Source organism: Pneumocystis jirovecii (assembly GCF_001477535.1).
Source record: "Pneumocystis jirovecii RU7 chromosome Unknown supercont1.3, whole genome shotgun sequence".
Lineage (NCBI taxonomy): Eukaryota > Fungi > Ascomycota > Pneumocystomycetes > Pneumocystales > Pneumocystaceae > Pneumocystis > Pneumocystis jirovecii.
In genome coordinates, this window is record NW_017264777.1 from 485,400 (window position 1) to 501,459 (window position 16,060).

General features: G+C 30.7%; 7 protein-coding genes across 7 annotated transcripts; 3 read left to right on the forward strand and 4 right to left on the reverse strand.

Moving 5' to 3' along the window:
* Positions 1-61: 61 nt before the first annotated feature.
* T551_00846 (U6 snRNA-associated Sm-like protein LSm6) lies at positions 62-714 on the reverse strand (the record flags this gene model as incomplete). The annotated part of the gene is given in 4 exon segments (XM_018373110.1): positions 62-478; positions 516-533; positions 553-560; positions 675-714. The coding sequence occupies 4 exon segments, from the start codon at positions 712-714 to the stop codon at positions 62-64; spliced, it is 483 nt and encodes a 160-aa protein (XP_018230856.1).
* Positions 715-3,099: 2,385 nt separating this feature from the next.
* Positions 3,100-3,740, forward strand: T551_00847 (polyubiquitin; the record flags this gene model as incomplete). The annotated part of the gene is made up of 3 exons (XM_018373111.1): positions 3,100-3,159; positions 3,206-3,236; positions 3,286-3,740. The coding sequence occupies 3 exons, from the start codon at positions 3,100-3,102 to the stop codon at positions 3,738-3,740; spliced, it is 546 nt and encodes a 181-aa protein (XP_018230857.1).
* Positions 3,741-4,025: 285 nt separating this feature from the next.
* Positions 4,026-5,685, reverse strand: T551_00848 (NADH-ubiquinone oxidoreductase 51 kDa subunit, mitochondrial; the record flags this gene model as incomplete). The annotated part of the gene is made up of 7 exons (XM_018373112.1): positions 4,026-4,092; positions 4,134-4,199; positions 4,243-4,606; positions 4,647-4,823; positions 4,874-5,029; positions 5,076-5,519; positions 5,571-5,685. The coding sequence occupies 7 exons, from the start codon at positions 5,683-5,685 to the stop codon at positions 4,026-4,028; spliced, it is 1,389 nt and encodes a 462-aa protein (XP_018230858.1).
* Positions 5,686-5,871: 186 nt separating this feature from the next.
* On the reverse strand, positions 5,872-9,192 carry T551_00849 (uncharacterized protein; the record flags this gene model as incomplete). The annotated part of the gene is made up of 8 exons (XM_018373113.1): positions 5,872-6,021; positions 6,073-6,802; positions 6,853-7,034; positions 7,082-7,976; positions 8,020-8,243; positions 8,294-8,359; positions 8,404-8,725; positions 8,963-9,192. The coding sequence occupies 8 exons, from the start codon at positions 9,190-9,192 to the stop codon at positions 5,872-5,874; spliced, it is 2,799 nt and encodes a 932-aa protein (XP_018230859.1).
* Positions 9,193-10,323: 1,131 nt separating this feature from the next.
* Positions 10,324-11,130, forward strand: T551_00850 (uncharacterized protein; the record flags this gene model as incomplete). Its single annotated transcript, XM_018373114.1, has 3 exons — positions 10,324-10,392; positions 10,448-10,614; positions 10,689-11,130. 3 exons carry the CDS (start codon positions 10,324-10,326, stop codon positions 11,128-11,130), a joined length of 678 nt encoding a protein of 225 aa, XP_018230860.1.
* A 456-nt stretch (positions 11,131-11,586) lies between these two features.
* T551_00851 (3-demethylubiquinone-9 3-O-methyltransferase) lies at positions 11,587-12,654 on the reverse strand (the record flags this gene model as incomplete). Its single annotated transcript, XM_018373115.1, has 1 exon — positions 11,587-12,654. One exon carries the CDS (start codon positions 12,652-12,654, stop codon positions 11,587-11,589), a length of 1,068 nt encoding a protein of 355 aa, XP_018230861.1.
* A 1,094-nt stretch (positions 12,655-13,748) lies between these two features.
* T551_00852 (uncharacterized protein) lies at positions 13,749-15,584 on the forward strand (the record flags this gene model as incomplete). Its single annotated transcript, XM_018373116.1, has 7 exons — positions 13,749-13,944; positions 13,989-14,135; positions 14,204-14,247; positions 14,301-14,388; positions 14,433-14,893; positions 14,934-15,242; positions 15,291-15,584. The coding sequence occupies 7 exons, from the start codon at positions 13,749-13,751 to the stop codon at positions 15,582-15,584; spliced, it is 1,539 nt and encodes a 512-aa protein (XP_018230862.1).
* Between the last annotated feature and the right edge of the window lie 476 nt (positions 15,585-16,060).

The following is a 16,060-nucleotide window of genomic DNA, read 5'->3' on the forward strand; positions in this document are numbered from 1 at the left end:
GCGGCACTTCACCTGTGCGGCGTGCACTTCGCCGTCACAGACTGTGCGCCGCCACAGCCGCTCAGACTGCCGCGCGATCGCCACACACGTCGGCCGCAATGTACAGGACATTGTTGCCGCGAATAAATGCATCGCCATACTCGTTCTTGAGGTCGCCCTGCACATACTCACGGCAGTCTTCAAGCGCTACATTCATACATCCGTCGAGACACGAGAGGACGCCTGCACTGTCAGCCCTAAGCCGCACCGCGCTGCCCCACCTTTGTAGTCGATGCCCGAGTTGAGACGCACGCGAACACGGCGGCCCACAATGTGCTGCAGAAACGCCGACGGCGCATCGCTCTCTGTGCGCTCCATGCGGAGCGCTGCGCCCGGCTGGCGCCTCGGCACGGCAGACTGCCGCACGCACAGCGCACAGGCGTGCCCGGCAGCAGCCGGCATATGCATACAGCCCGGTGTCCACTGTGTACAAACACAGCTATATTGCTGTAGCAGAGTGTGTACAGCATATACACAGTTGCACAGCATGTATACTATATATAGTGTATATACTATATATACTATATATACTATATATAATGTATATAATGTATATAATGTATATACTATATATAATGTATATAGTGTATATAATGTATATAGTGTATATAATGTATATAGTGTATAGTGTATACGCACAGTGCACACATAGGCAGAGCGCCCGTTGGCATGCATATGCATACATGTGCAATGTGCGTTGTAGTGTGTGCATAGTGCATACAGTGCATGTAGTACAGTACATAGTGCAGTGTGTGCAGTGTGCAGCGTACAGTGTGTATGCGTGTAAGGTACATATCAGTGTATATCTATATATGAGTGTATATGTCTATATGTGTGTCTGTGTAATGTGCGTGTATATAGTGAGTGTATGTGTCAGTGTGCACACTGTGCACGCAGTGCATACAGCATAGTCTGTGTATAGCAGTGTATGCGGCGAATGTGGCGCATATACAGCGCATACAACGCGCATACAAAGCATGCAGCGTGCATAGTGTATAGCATATAGCGTGCAGCACAGCACATGGGCGTATGTGCATATAACATGTCCACTGCACATGCACTCTGCGGTGTATGCACTACGACTATGCTGCTGTGTATGCTATACATATACTGCGCACGCACTGCACACCTACGGCGACCGCTGGCACGGTGCACCGCATGCACTGCGCATATATACATGCATATACACGCATACACTGACACGCATATATACATATACACGCGCAGACACTCGGATGCCCACTGCGCGTGCACCGTACAGTGTAGCAGTATATGTACTGTATATGTTTAGTGCATACATTGCTACACAGCACGGTGTATATGCTGCTGCATTGCGGGTACACTGCGCATATACTGCGAATATACGTGTGCAGATATACATAGCACACAAAGCGTAGTGTATACATAGTATATATAGTGTATATAAATGTATATAATATAGCATACATAGCATACACAATGTGTAGCATACATAGTGTATATAGCATATACAGCGATATAGCTGTGTAGCATAGATAGCATATGCTGCATATACAGTGTATACAGTGTATACAGTGTATACAGTGTATATAGCATATACAGTATGTATAATATGCACAGTATATATGGTGTGCAGTGTATATGCAGTGTATAGTGTGTGCATAGTGTATAGTGTGTATGTATAGTTACAGTGCACATAGTACATATAGTGCATATGGCATATGGTATTTATGGTATTTATAGTATACTGTGTACATGGCGTGTATGGTATATAGCTATGGCGCATACAGTGTCTATGAACGTATAGTGTATGGTTATAGTGTATACAGCGTATATGCAGTATATAGTGTATATGTATATGTATATGTATGGTATATAGTATGGTATATAGTGTATATCTATAGTGCATGCTATTTACAGTGTATGGTAGTGCATAGTGTGTGTAGTGTGCATAGAGTGTATATGCTGCAACAGTGTGCATAGTGTGTAGTGTGTAGTATGTACAACGTGTAATCTGTGTAATGCGTGTAGAGTGTACAGTGTAGTGGATACAATGCATGCTATACATTACACAGTACATTATACTGCACACAAAGCACAAAATGACCAATGTCCAGTATCTTGACACTTAATCCGTGTCCACTATGCACTCTATCAACTGTTCGCTGGATGCATTGTACACAGTATATATACTGCAATTGTGTCCTAACGCAACTGTATTGTGCTGTATATCTGCAGATGTATGAATGGATACGCACATTTATGTGTTATATACATATATACTCTGACAATGTACAAATTATGCACATTTCATGCACACTATATATACAATGTATATAATATATGCATTTTATATAAATATACGCTATGCATACACAATGCATTTATGTTATGTGTACATAATATATGTTGTATACAGACAATGTGCATTGTATGCACACACTATGAGCTAACTCAAATATGCATATAATCCCTATGTATGTCCCTATATATATCCATACATACCCAAAATACACTATTTATACGCTCTATATGCACTTGTAAACGAATATACACAGACACACATAAACATATATCTACATATATGCAACAGATACCCACTATTTCACGTTTTTAAGACCTCTATTCTTCATGTTTATCATATAAGCATAGCATATACACAATATATGCATAATATGTGCATAATATATCCACAGTAATGCACTGTTATGGACACAGTATATGAACAAATATATGCATACTATGTATAAAATATATACGTACTATATACATATTATATGAATTATATCAACGATATATGCATACTGTACGCATACTATATATATTTTATATCTATTGTGTATTGTATGACTAGTCAGTGTTGTATGTACCTTATGTAAAGGTGCATATACTCTTTAGTTATAAATATGCTTTAAAAAGCATCTCTAAGCAGCATTTCTAAGCAAAATGTGCATTGAAAATCCTAAATACGCTTTAAATACTATATTTGATTATCGTATACATATTATATATATATTGTATATGCATTACATGTGTATCTATGCATTATATGCATCCTTACTAACACACTTTATATATAGAATGTGTCCGAAAAAGGAATGTGTCCTGTACATTCTAGAAAAAGCAATTCACGACCAGCGGGTATATATAGGAGTGGGGACCCCCAGAGAAGCAGAAAAACAGGAAGAAACGACATAGACGGAAAATGCAGATTTTCGGTAAAGAAAAGGCAGAAAGGCGTGAAGAAAGAATAACGGTTGTGCCTAGTAAAAACTCTAACAGGAAAAACGATAACACTAGAAGTGGAATCATCAGATACAATCGACAATGTTAAAAGCAAAATTCAAGACAAGGAGGGCATTCCACCGGACCAACAGCGTTTAATTTTTGCCGGCAAGCAGCTGGAAGACGGCCGGACGCTATCTGACTACAATATCCAGAAAGAATCGACCCTTCATCTTGTATTACGCCTTCGTGGCGGTATGCAAATTTTCGTCAAAACACTTACTGGAAAAACGATAACACTAGAAGTGGAATCATCAGATACAATCGACAATGTTAAAAGCAAAATTCAAGACAAGGAGGGCATTCCACCGGACCAACAGCGTTTAATTTTTGCCGGCAAGCAGCTGGAAGACGGCCGGACGCTATCTGACTACAATATCCAGAAAGAATCGACCCTTCATCTTGTATTACGCCTTCGTGGCGGTATACGAGTTTAACGTCAGATAATTTTTATGAGTATTTTTATAGAAAAACGGATAACTGGTTCGTAAAAATAAGGTATTTTATATTATATCTTGTTTTAAATTAACTTTGTGCCCTTTTTTGTTTATAAATTAGCCTTATAGATAAATTTATATACATTTTTTAATTAAAATTTTTAATACTATCTTTTTTGTAACTTTACAATTCCACAAAAACAACTATTTATATAATTTAATACTTGGAATTTAAATTAATTTGTATTAAAAATCGGTGGAATATCACTTTTAAAAACTACTATTTCAAGAACGCTTTTTTATTCTATCTTCTATATAATCTCTAAAATTGCGAATAAGCCCTTGAACCGGCCTTTCAAATATTAATATGTAAAAGTAAGAAAGAAATCATACCAAGCAGCAGCATCGCCAAGTGCACATATTGTATGACCTTCTATTTCTTTTGTTAGTTCCCATAGCCTGAAAACAGTTAATATTTTTTTAAAAAAAAAATCAAACAAACATATCAATTTCTCTTATTTGAGCATCACCTGTTTCAAGTCGTTTCATTATATTATAAATCCATGTTGTTCCTTCTCGACAAGGAGTACATTGACCACAACTTTCATGCTTATAAAAAGCAGAAAACCTAGATATAGCTCTAATTAAATCAGTAGATTTATCCATGACAATAACTGCAGCAGTTCCTAATCCAGATTGCGCATCTCTAAGAGAATCAAAATCCATAAGAACATTTTCACATTGAGTTTTGTTTAAAATTGGTACAGATGACCCTCCAGGAATGATTCCTAATAAATTATCCCAACCACCTCTTACACCCCCACAATGTCTTTCAATAAGATCTTTCAACGGAATTGACATTTCCTCTGTTTTATTAGTATATTTATTTATTATTAATAAAATTACCTTCAACAGTGCAGGGATTATTAACATGTCCGCTAATACAAAACAATTTCGTGCCAGAATTCCGTTCACGACCAAAACTACTAAACCAACTAGCTCCTCGACGACAAATAGTAGGCGCCACTGCCACTGTTTCAACATTCGTTACTGTTGTAGGACATCCAAAAAGTCCCACATCAGCTAAATATAATTAAAAAATAACAATAATATATAATTTATAATTTATTCACCTGGAAAAGGCGGTTTTAATCTTGGTTTCCCCTGTTTCCCTTCAAGAGACTCAATAAGACTTGTTTCTTCACCACAAATATATGCCCCAGCTCCTCTATGAATATATATATCAAAATTATACCCCGATCCACATGCATTTTTTCCTATTAACCCAGCTACAGCTTCTTTAAACATAATAATGTATAAAATTTTCCCACAAACCCTTATAAGCTTCATCAATTGCAGACTGCAGAATTATTGCTTCGTTATAAAATTCACCACGAATATAAATGTAACAAACAGTAGCATTCATTGCACGGCCCGCAATAAGACATCCCTCAATAAGTTTATGAGGTTCTTTTCTCATAATCTCACGATCTTTACATGTACCAGGTTCTCCCTCATCGGCATTAATAACAAGATATCTAGCACGCTGATCTTTTTCAAAACCCGGTTTATTCATGAAACTCCACTTTAATCCAGAAGGAAAACCTGCTCCTCCTCTTCCACGAAGTCCCGAGTCTCTAATCTCAGAAATAATCCACTCATGTCCTTTAAGTAAAATTTCTTTAGTTTTATACCAATCTCCTAGTTTTTGTGCAGATTTTAAACTAGTATCATAACGACTATATAAATTTTGGAAAATCCTATCATAATCTTTAAGACCTGAGAAAAATGTATGATTAAATAAAGCTTAATTAATCATATAAAATGTACCTCCAAAAACTGTTTTTTTAGGAGTTTCTTGAACAGAAACATAAAATCGAATATTTCTAAAACTATGCTGTAAAGATGAAACAAAAGTGTTTCTATAAGAAAAAAGATAGGGCATATTATTATTTGTTTTAATAAAGTTTTTTTTTTTTTTTAAAATGAAGTTTTATCTTAGATACGATAAAAATATACAAATTATTAATAATATATAGTTACATTATATAAATAATATAATACATGTTTATTGAAGAAATAAATTAACATAGTTGATTTGTATATTGCAATGTTAAAGCTCTAAGAATTCTCAAATACTATAATATTCATTATTATATGGAACAGATGTATTTCTGCTCTCTTGTATTTCTTGTTCTGATGTTTTTATAGAATTAAATAATTCATAATTCCACGTTTGTATACCATTATCTGGATTTAAATAGACTTCATCATTAAAGTTCTATTGAAAAAATTAATATTAAATACAAAGAAAATAATAGCGGAGTCTTACATCATAATCATAGTTTACCTTTTCTTTTTTATCGTGTGTTAAAAAATCACTAGCATTTATATTTTTATCAATGTAAGTTTTTTTGTATTTACTATACATCTCCTGCTCAAAAATATCATTCAACGATCCGTTAATGCATTCTGAGTCAGATATTTTCTGATATCGGGATCCATTTAAATCATCCGTCAAGCCATCTTGTTTAAGTTTATTGTTTTCTTCGATCCATGATGTATCTTCTTTTTCATCATCATTCAGGTCTTCATATTTATTTGGAAAATTATCTACAATTTGTCGATCAATGTATTTTAAAAACTGATTATGCCCAAAACTCCCACTATTATACGTACCATCTATAGAATGCTTATCATTATCTTCTATTCCAAGCAAATTTATCCTTTTATTCAAATCATCATCATCGTCATCATCATCATCATCATAATCAATATCGGAAGCATCTGACATAAAATCCTGCAAACCATGAGTGTCAAACCCAATAACAGAATTAAGGGAAAGATGATGGGGTCGAACTCCTCCAAGAATGGCATTATTTCTTGCTCTTGTTTCAGCTAAACTATGTTCAACATAATCAATCCATTCAGTAGAAGAAATCTTTTCCACAATAATAGGAGAGACTGTGTGAGGAGGATATCGTTCTGCGAATTTTATAACTTCTTCTGCAATTAAAGTTAAATGACCCATGTATCCTAATCGAACGCCAGACGACTTAGAACTATAACAAAATTCAATTTAACGGTACTATAAATAGTATTATTATCATACGTTACATTATCACTTTCTTTTTGAGCTTGAACAATTTTTTCACAGATTTGCCCTCGAGAAAAAATATCTATTACCAAAGCACTATTACATCCTTTATCCATAGGCCCATTAAAAATTTGTTGAATAAGATCATACACAACATTGTGTAAAAAATTATTCCAGGGAAACATGAAAAACATATCCTATAGAATTCATAAGTTTTTCTTTAAAAAATATAATAATTACATACTAATACAGTAGGAAAAACTTTATGTTCAATAAATTGCATTTTTAAATAATCACCAACAACAAGTTCATGAACAAGATCTGCATCCTTTTGTACCACATCTGATTCATTTATATTTGCAGAATTCTTTCTGTTCAATAAATGTTCTTCATTTAATGAGTATTTTTCATTTGAATCAATACATCTGGATATCTTTAAAGTGTCATGAATATTTCCAAAATTATTTGGGTTTTCTTCCAATTTAATATCTTTATGATTTAAATTATCTGTACTAATATCTAAAATTTCTTCAAAAGTATTATTTACCAGACGATTCTCAAGACTTAGTTCTTGAGAATGATTATTAACATTGTCATCTAACGTAGAAAGTTTTATCTCAGTAATTTTCTCTTTAAATATATTCTTTACATCATTATCTTTATTTGAAAAAAAATCCTGATTATTTTCAAGAATCTCATATGAATCTATAGATTTAAATGTAAAATCATTCCAAGACGATACCTGTTCGCTATTAAATACTTCAGTAGATTTTAAATTAAGAAATGTTTCAGAATCTACACTTTTAGTGTTTTGAACTTTTTTTGTTTTATCATGCAATTCATTTTTTTTCAAAATTTCTAATTCATTTTTAGGGCTGTTTAATAATACCATATTACTGCAATGTAGCAATTCTGCATAAAGCTCGCAAATACGAAACCTTTCAATACCTAAAGGTTTAACTTTGCCAAATGCCATTTGAAGTTCATCTTTAACCATCTTAGGATTAAAAAGAATTTTTTGAAAATCAGAAATATGAGAAGCAAATATCTTTAGCATAGTACCAAGGTAAATAGAGCCTTTTGCAAGAGAAGAATTTTCCGTAAGAGATAAATCAAGAAAGGATGGTCGATCATAATCACTAAATAATTTTAATATTAATGATACAAATATCAATATTTTACCTATTATTTTTTCTAATAAGCTCTATAATGATACTTGCACCATTAACAAGACTTGAAGAAGAAAAAGGAGCATCTCGATGCAACATATACTCTATAAGAACCTCCATACTTTCTTTAGATGCAAGTTCACACAAAAGCGAATTTACCCCAATGCCTCCTTGACCAATAGGACTAGCAGAAATTGCAATAATAGACTTAAGAATATCAGCAGCTGTCATTTGTATCTATTCACAATTTAAAAAAAGCTAAGAATATACACAATATTCTTGCTTACAGTTGGATTTGTATGTGGATCAATTTTCGAAAGAAGAAATGGTATCAAAGATTCACTCTGAAGCCACTTTATAGATTAGCATACTAATTTTATCCACTTATACCCCTTACATCTATCATTCCAATACCTGATTCACTTCGCTCAATACTGATCATCTTAAGTAATAAATCCATAATTGCACTCGTTTCAATATGTCGAAGCATTTTAGACATAACGTTTGGAATACTTTGAATAAAAAGAATCATATCATCTGTTTTTTTTTCAAGAAACTGCTCATTTACTCTGAAAAAATATGATGCTTGCAATGGATCTAGAGGAGCTGGTTTTTCCAAAAATCCCCAAAAATGATATAATAATGTCTTATTCTCCATAATTGTCTCATAAATTGACCACATTTCACATGAAAGAATTTCACAAGCCATCTGTGAATACCTATTAAATGTTAATTAAAAACAAAAGGAAAGTCTGAGCAGAAATGAAAAGAAATATCCAAATGCAAAAATAAAAATCAATAAAAAGAAAACAGATATTTACAAAAAAAACGAAAGTACGAATAAGCACAGAAAACACAAGCAAGATAAATGCATTGAACATTAATGCATAGTGCTTCTATTCATATTATGTTATTATAGTATCCCTTTCTTTTACATTTAATAAAAATATACTTACTTTTGTTTAGCCATATCGTCAAGATTATCTATTATCATGTAGTCAAGGAGCTGTTTAAGAACATTCGGATCACGCAAATATTCTATAAGCTTCGGGTTATGCGACTTACATTCCTGAAGTAAATCATCTTCATCCAAAACCTGTTCTAATGCAAGATCAGGCGCTTTGTCCAATAAACTATCCAATGTAGAGCCATTTGTAAATCCAAAACCGCCCAACCGCCAAAACATCACCCCCACATACACCACCAACACTCAGAGAGTGTTTTACAAGTATTCAACTTAACGTTTAACTCTTAATTTTTGCGTAGACCCTTATTAAATACTGTTTAGAAAATGATCTAGTTTAATAACTGCCGTTCTATCACTAATATAGAATCCAAGAGTTATTTAACTAACTTTTAACAAATATTCAGCTTTTATTTAAGAACTATTTAATAATTAATAGCCACTCTATTATCACTTAAAAGAGCCTAAAATATTCGATTTTTGTTAAACAGAATATTAAAATCTGCTTAAAATTTCAAAATTCCTAGGATATAACTTAATTTTTATTGACTAATTTTTTATTTATCCTTTATCAATTTATTGAAAATTGTTAAGAAATTCTTAATAAACAATCAGTAATTTTTTAAAAATTAAAAATCCCCAAAAATCTCTTAAAAATATCTTAAAAATCACTTTATTTCTGCTTAACAAAAACTTAACAAACTAATTAGCAGTTTTACACTGTTTAAATAGTCTTAGCTTTCGTTTTTCTAGTATGTGCGGGTATCTGCAATCGTCCGACGACAAACTTTGACAATAGTAATTAAGAGCCAATTGTGGATAAATTAAAGAACAATTCAGCTTATATTAGAAATGAAAATGAATTAAAAGGTATTAATTAATTATTAGATGCGTTAAAACTGAAAAAAATATTTAAGTTTAAACAAAAGAAAAAGTTAAAGTCAAAAAAGTTAAATAAAAATTAAAAAAAAAAAAAACAAAAAAAAAAAAAACTTTTAAAAGATTATATATATTTTTAAGTATATAACTAATTAATAAATACTTAAAAAAAATCAATTAAGCAAAAATTGTATAAAAATCAAACAATTATACGATTAAATTATAATTGATAAATAAACAAAATTTAGTCGAGAAAAACAGAGAAATAATAAATAAAAGTTAGGTAATTGTATGTATAAGCAAGACTTTCAAAAAAAAACTATTCAAATAATACTTGAGTCAAAGTGTCTTGAGAATTAAACAAAAATTAAATACAATTTTAGTTACATAAGAGAAAAATAATTCAAAAAAAAATTAAAAAATAATTAAAGCGGTTAGTAATACAAAAAAAGTATTTATTAGGTGGTAATTCAAATGAATCGTTTATTTGGATTACAACGTACGCAACCATCATCTGAAACATTAGGCAACGCCATCAAAACAGTTAATAACTTTAAAATAAAACTCGTTATGCTAGAAATAAACTAACAGTTTGAAGACAGATGCAAGAATCCGAGCATGCGAAGAAAAAATACACCAATGCGATGCCGCATTACAACAAGCACTACAACAAGCAAAACGACAAGAAAAATACACAAATAGTACAAGTGTTCTAGAAAATGCTGCACGAAAACGAGCGCTAATGCATCTCCGTCAAAAGAAATTGTAAGAAGTTAACAATGTTCAGCTGCACATTAGCTGTCTGCTATTTACCAGAATCTCTAATATAAAGATAACAGATATGAACAACAGCTCTCACAACTACAAATGCAGCAAATTAATATGGAACAAGCAATGTGGGCGGAAACGCAAGCACATGCAACGCGACAAACAGTAGCTGCATTGAAGCATGCGAATAAAGAGCTTCGACGACAACCAATGCAACTAGATAAAATAGAGCAGCTTCAGGACTCAGTAGCAGATGCTCTTGCAGAAGTAGAAGAAATACAGCGCGCACTAGCACGACCATACGATTTAGATAGCATAGATGAAACTGCACTCGATGCAGAGCTTGATGCATTAGAACTAGATGAACTGAATACATTAACAAACCAAATAGATCATACAGAACAAATAAAACAAACGAGTGACATGAAAATACCTAGTTATTTAACAATGCCAATATTACCTGAGGTTACAACAACACATCCAAATCAAAAAGATGCAGAAACAGCAATTTAAATAACTAAAAAAAAGATTCTATGTATGCATATGTATAATATAGTAATAAACTGTACATTATGTATCATTGATTAATTGCAACAGACACCTAATAGATTTTCAATTAATATTATGCTAATATTTAATTAATATTTTAGTTTATAAATTGAAGTTTAAACAAACCCTATAAAAAATATTTTCTAACTGATGTTACTACTATTGCTCTGTTCATTATCTTAGTTAATATTCTTAATATTTAGCCTGTTCTAATATTTTAAACAGATTTTCAATCAATAATCTAAATGAGGCTATAATAAATATATTAAAAAACCTTACAAGTTTTTTTATAAATAGCATCTTAACCTATGATCTAATTAAGGATCTACTCATTAGTTTACTCAAGAGCTTAAATAGTTTTTGTTTTTTCGAAAAGCTAATTAATGATTGAATTAATACACAGCCAGGCTTTAAAAATGTTTAATCAATGCTTTTGTCAATATTTCTTTCTGTTTTAGTACATGCCATTTTTTGAGGCTTTTTTTGAATAGTAACAAAATAGTTACATTGTTGAGTCCATAAAACACCAGGGTCCATAATTTTCCAAGTACGATACCAAGGAAGGTAAATAACACCTCTACAATCAACAAGAGAAACATTAGAACAGTTTGCAAGCCAGTTCTTAATATCCGAACGCCGAATTAACCTGTGCCATACATGTGTTTGCTTCGGTACAAGCTGCAGCAAATGTTCTGCTAAAAAGATAGTTAACATAAATGATAGTGCTGTACGCTCAATTGTTGATATAATAAGTCGGCCTCCAGGCGCAAGTAACCCACATAATGTTTCAAGAAGAATATCTGGTCTACGAACATGTTCAAGAACTTCCATTGCCATAACTAAGTCAAATTTCTGTTCTTGTTGAAGTAGCTGTTCTGCTGTTGCTACATGATATATTGGATTTGTTGCTACTACTGGATCGGTTCGTTGGTGTCTTTGCGCTTCTTGAATAGCTTGTTTTGACATATCAATCCCAACAACATTACCGCCTAATCGTGCTAGTGATTCAGCAAGAATTCCTCCACCACATCCTACATCCAGTATCCGCCAACCAGTTAACCATTTTTCAACAGAAACACCAATACTTCTACTACTAGAAGATATATTATGTTTAATAGCTTTAGGAATCAATTTAGTCACAATTTTGTAAGCAGACCCAATGGTAGCTTTAGTCTCAACCCTAGGTAACTCTACTGGCATAGTTTTAGCTATTGGTCTAATAAATTCTCTTGGTATAGCTGCTGTAGTATCATTTGAACTTATTTGCTGATGAAGATAGGTAATACGGGCAGTGTTCATTCGATGAAGCAACGCAAATGGCCCATTTGGATCCCACCAACCAGTTGCCAATTGGTCAAACTTCTTTTGTTCATCTGTCCATATTGAATCTTCTGTCAAGTAACTATGAAAACTTTGTAAAGAGCATAATCGATACAAATTATGAAAATACTGACAAGAACGTCGGTAAAAATGTTTACTTAGTTCCATTTTTATGCAAATTTTAAGCAAATTTTAAACAAATTCTAGAAAACATATTTTAATTAAGTTCTTAAAAAATTTTAAAATTTTTCCTAGTTAATATTTAACTGAAACTTAATAAGGACTCAATTAAAATCCAGTTTTGTCCAAAACTTATTTTAATTCAAAATAAAATCCAATGCAATGCTAGAACTGTTAATTTGTAGTATTTTAATATTCGAAAAACGAATAATAGGTACGAAAGTTTTTTATTGTAAATAGACATTAAACAAAATAATTAAAAACAATTTTAAAAATAATTTTGAATAACTATTTCATTATGTATCCTAAAATATATGACAACTTACATCTTACATATTTACAAGAACAACTAATATTGCTAAACATAATCGAAATTTTAAACTATTTATGAAAATAATATACAGAAAAAATAATGTAGATACTGTATGTTACATATATACCTTGTACTATATTGATTAAATATTATCTATTTATTTAGTTTATAAATAGATTTATGTATAGTAACAACTATATAATAATGAAAAAAACCTTTTTATACAAAACCCTAAAATATATAACTTGAAGTATTCTATATTAATAAATATTTAAAAGCAATACTCTTTATTAGAAAAAATAAAGTATTTTCACTAATTTTACTATTGTTTTTGTAAACTTTTTTGAAACAATAACATTTAGTACTATACAAACATAACAAATAGATAAAATAAAATATCAAAAAACATCAAAAATACAGAAATTAAACATATAACTATTTTTAAAATAAACAATTAAATCTATTTTATATATTTACATTCTTCTAAATAAATTTATATTTTTTTTGAAATAATTTACAAGAAAATAATTGCATAAAATATACACAAAAAGTATATAAAAAGGAACATTTTTAGTATTTTAACAAACAAACATACCAAAAGAAAACTATCTATTTTTTATGTCTTATTAATTTTCTATTTACTAAATATATATAAATACTAGATTTTTTTCTCGGGTACATTTTATTAAAAGTAATTTTCTTATAGACATTAAAAATTATAAAAATATTGGGTACTTAAATATTTTGGAGTGTTTAAGAATTGTTTAAAATGAATGAGACATCATTAGAAATTGGTAAGGAGTATTCTGAAAAGAAAATAAATGGAGAATATGATGATATTTTACTAAATGATTCTAAATATGATGCAAAATATGATAAAAAGCTTATTCGGAAGATTGATTTAATTACGATACCAATGATGATTATATTTTATCTTTTGTCTTTTCTTGATCGTACAAATATAGGTTCATAAAATGATAATTATAAGATCTATAATAATAGACAATAGGAAATGCACGTCTTGCAGGTTTAGAAAAAGACTTGAATTTGACAGAAAAGCAATTTAAAATGTCTTTGACAATTTTGTATATCCCATATATTCTTATGGAAATACCATCTAATCTTATTATAAAAAAAGTAGGACCTAATAAGTGGTGTAAGTTTCTACTCTTTTTTTCTTTTAAATTTTCTTTATATTTTCTCATTTATTTACATATTATTTAGTGCCAACACTTGTTGTTTTATGGGGAACTGTAGCCACACTACAAGTAATTTAGAGGATATTGTTTTCATTGTTTCAGAAATTAATTGTTTTTCATAGGGAATTGTTAAAGATTATAGAGGATTATATGCAAATCGTTTCTTTTTGGGTCTGACTGAAGGAGGAATCTTGCCTGGTATCATTTTGTGTATCTATGAATACCTATATACACATATGACTAAATATTTTTAGATCTTTCAGGATGGTATAAACGACATGAAATTCAATTTCGAATTGGTATTTTCTGGTCTGCTAGTTCTATTTCTGGAGCATTTGGAGGATTTATTGCTGCTATGATTCAATTAATGAGCGGGTTAGGGGGTTTAAATGGATGGAGCTGGATTTTTATAATAGAAGGATTGATAACAGTTATATTTGGCTTTTTAGGATATTGGTTAATGCCTCGATCAATTGAAAAAACAAAATTTCTTACTAAAGACCAAAAATATTGGGCCCGTAAAAGAATCGAACTAGATGAAGAACGCTTATCTTCATTAGGTGTACGTCACCCAGTTACTGGAGAAATGGCAGATTATAATAAACATTTAAAATGGTCATATGTGAAGTCATGCTTCACTTCACTGCATATATATTTATTATCTTTCATGGCATTTTCATCAGGTGTTAATGTTTATTCAATTGCATATTTTTTGGTAATATTTCCTTATACTTTTAAATATCTAATATTTTTAGCCAACTATAGTTAAGTCTGTAATAGGAGAAGATAGGCCTATATATATAACACAGTTACTAACTATCCCGCCATTTATTTTAACTTTTGTAGTAGTAATGGTTACATCTTATTATTCAGACAAAAAAGGTGAACGGTTACGTATTATATTTTTTTTTAGTCTTGTAGCTACTCTTGGGTTTTTTATATTATGCATAAGCTATAATAATATAGTTAATTATCTTTCTCTATTTTTTATGGTCTGTGGCGTATATACTATTTTTCCTTCAGAAATGGCGTTAACAAGTAATAATATATCGGGATATTATAAGGTTTTTCATTATTTTCTCTTTATATTTTTAAACTAATATTCGTTAAAGCGAGCAACAGCATTAGGATATATGATAGTTATGTCAAATCTTGGTGGTATATTGGCTTCTTGGATTTTTAATGCAAAAGAACATCCAAGATATATTACATCATATGGAGTTAATATTGCATTATCAATTCTTTGTTCTGCTATTTCATTTATCTTAAGAATGTATTATATAAGACAAAATAAAGAAAGAGAAAGATTACAATCTGCAAGAATTGAACCTATTGACCATGAAGTGGAGTTTTATAAAGCTCGTGAACAAGGTGATAAATATATTGGATTTAGATATACATTATAAAATTGTATTTGTCTACTTTTATGTACAAAAAAAAGTTTAATAAATAAAATTACATTTTGGAATAATATAGTGCAAATCTTTTAGTTTTTAATATATCTAAAATTTTATAAATTTTCAAACGATCGTATATTTTGTAAAAAGTATCTTTTGAAATTAATAAATGCATTAAGAAGTAATAGTATGCTTAACAAATGCAGAATTTGAATGAATTAAATGGTAGATATACATATAAAATGCATGAATTTATTTATCTTTAGAGACATATATTATTCAAAGTATAATATTTTAATATCATTCTAGTTTTAAAATAATTAGATAAAGAAAATTTGAAATGTATTCAACAAAAAGATTTATTCAATGACACATGTGATTGTGAAAAGAATTCATCAAATACCAATAACCATGTATTTTCAAAGAAAACCGAGAAAACTAAATTATCTTTGTCCAAAAATATTAACTCTTTATTATTGGACGAG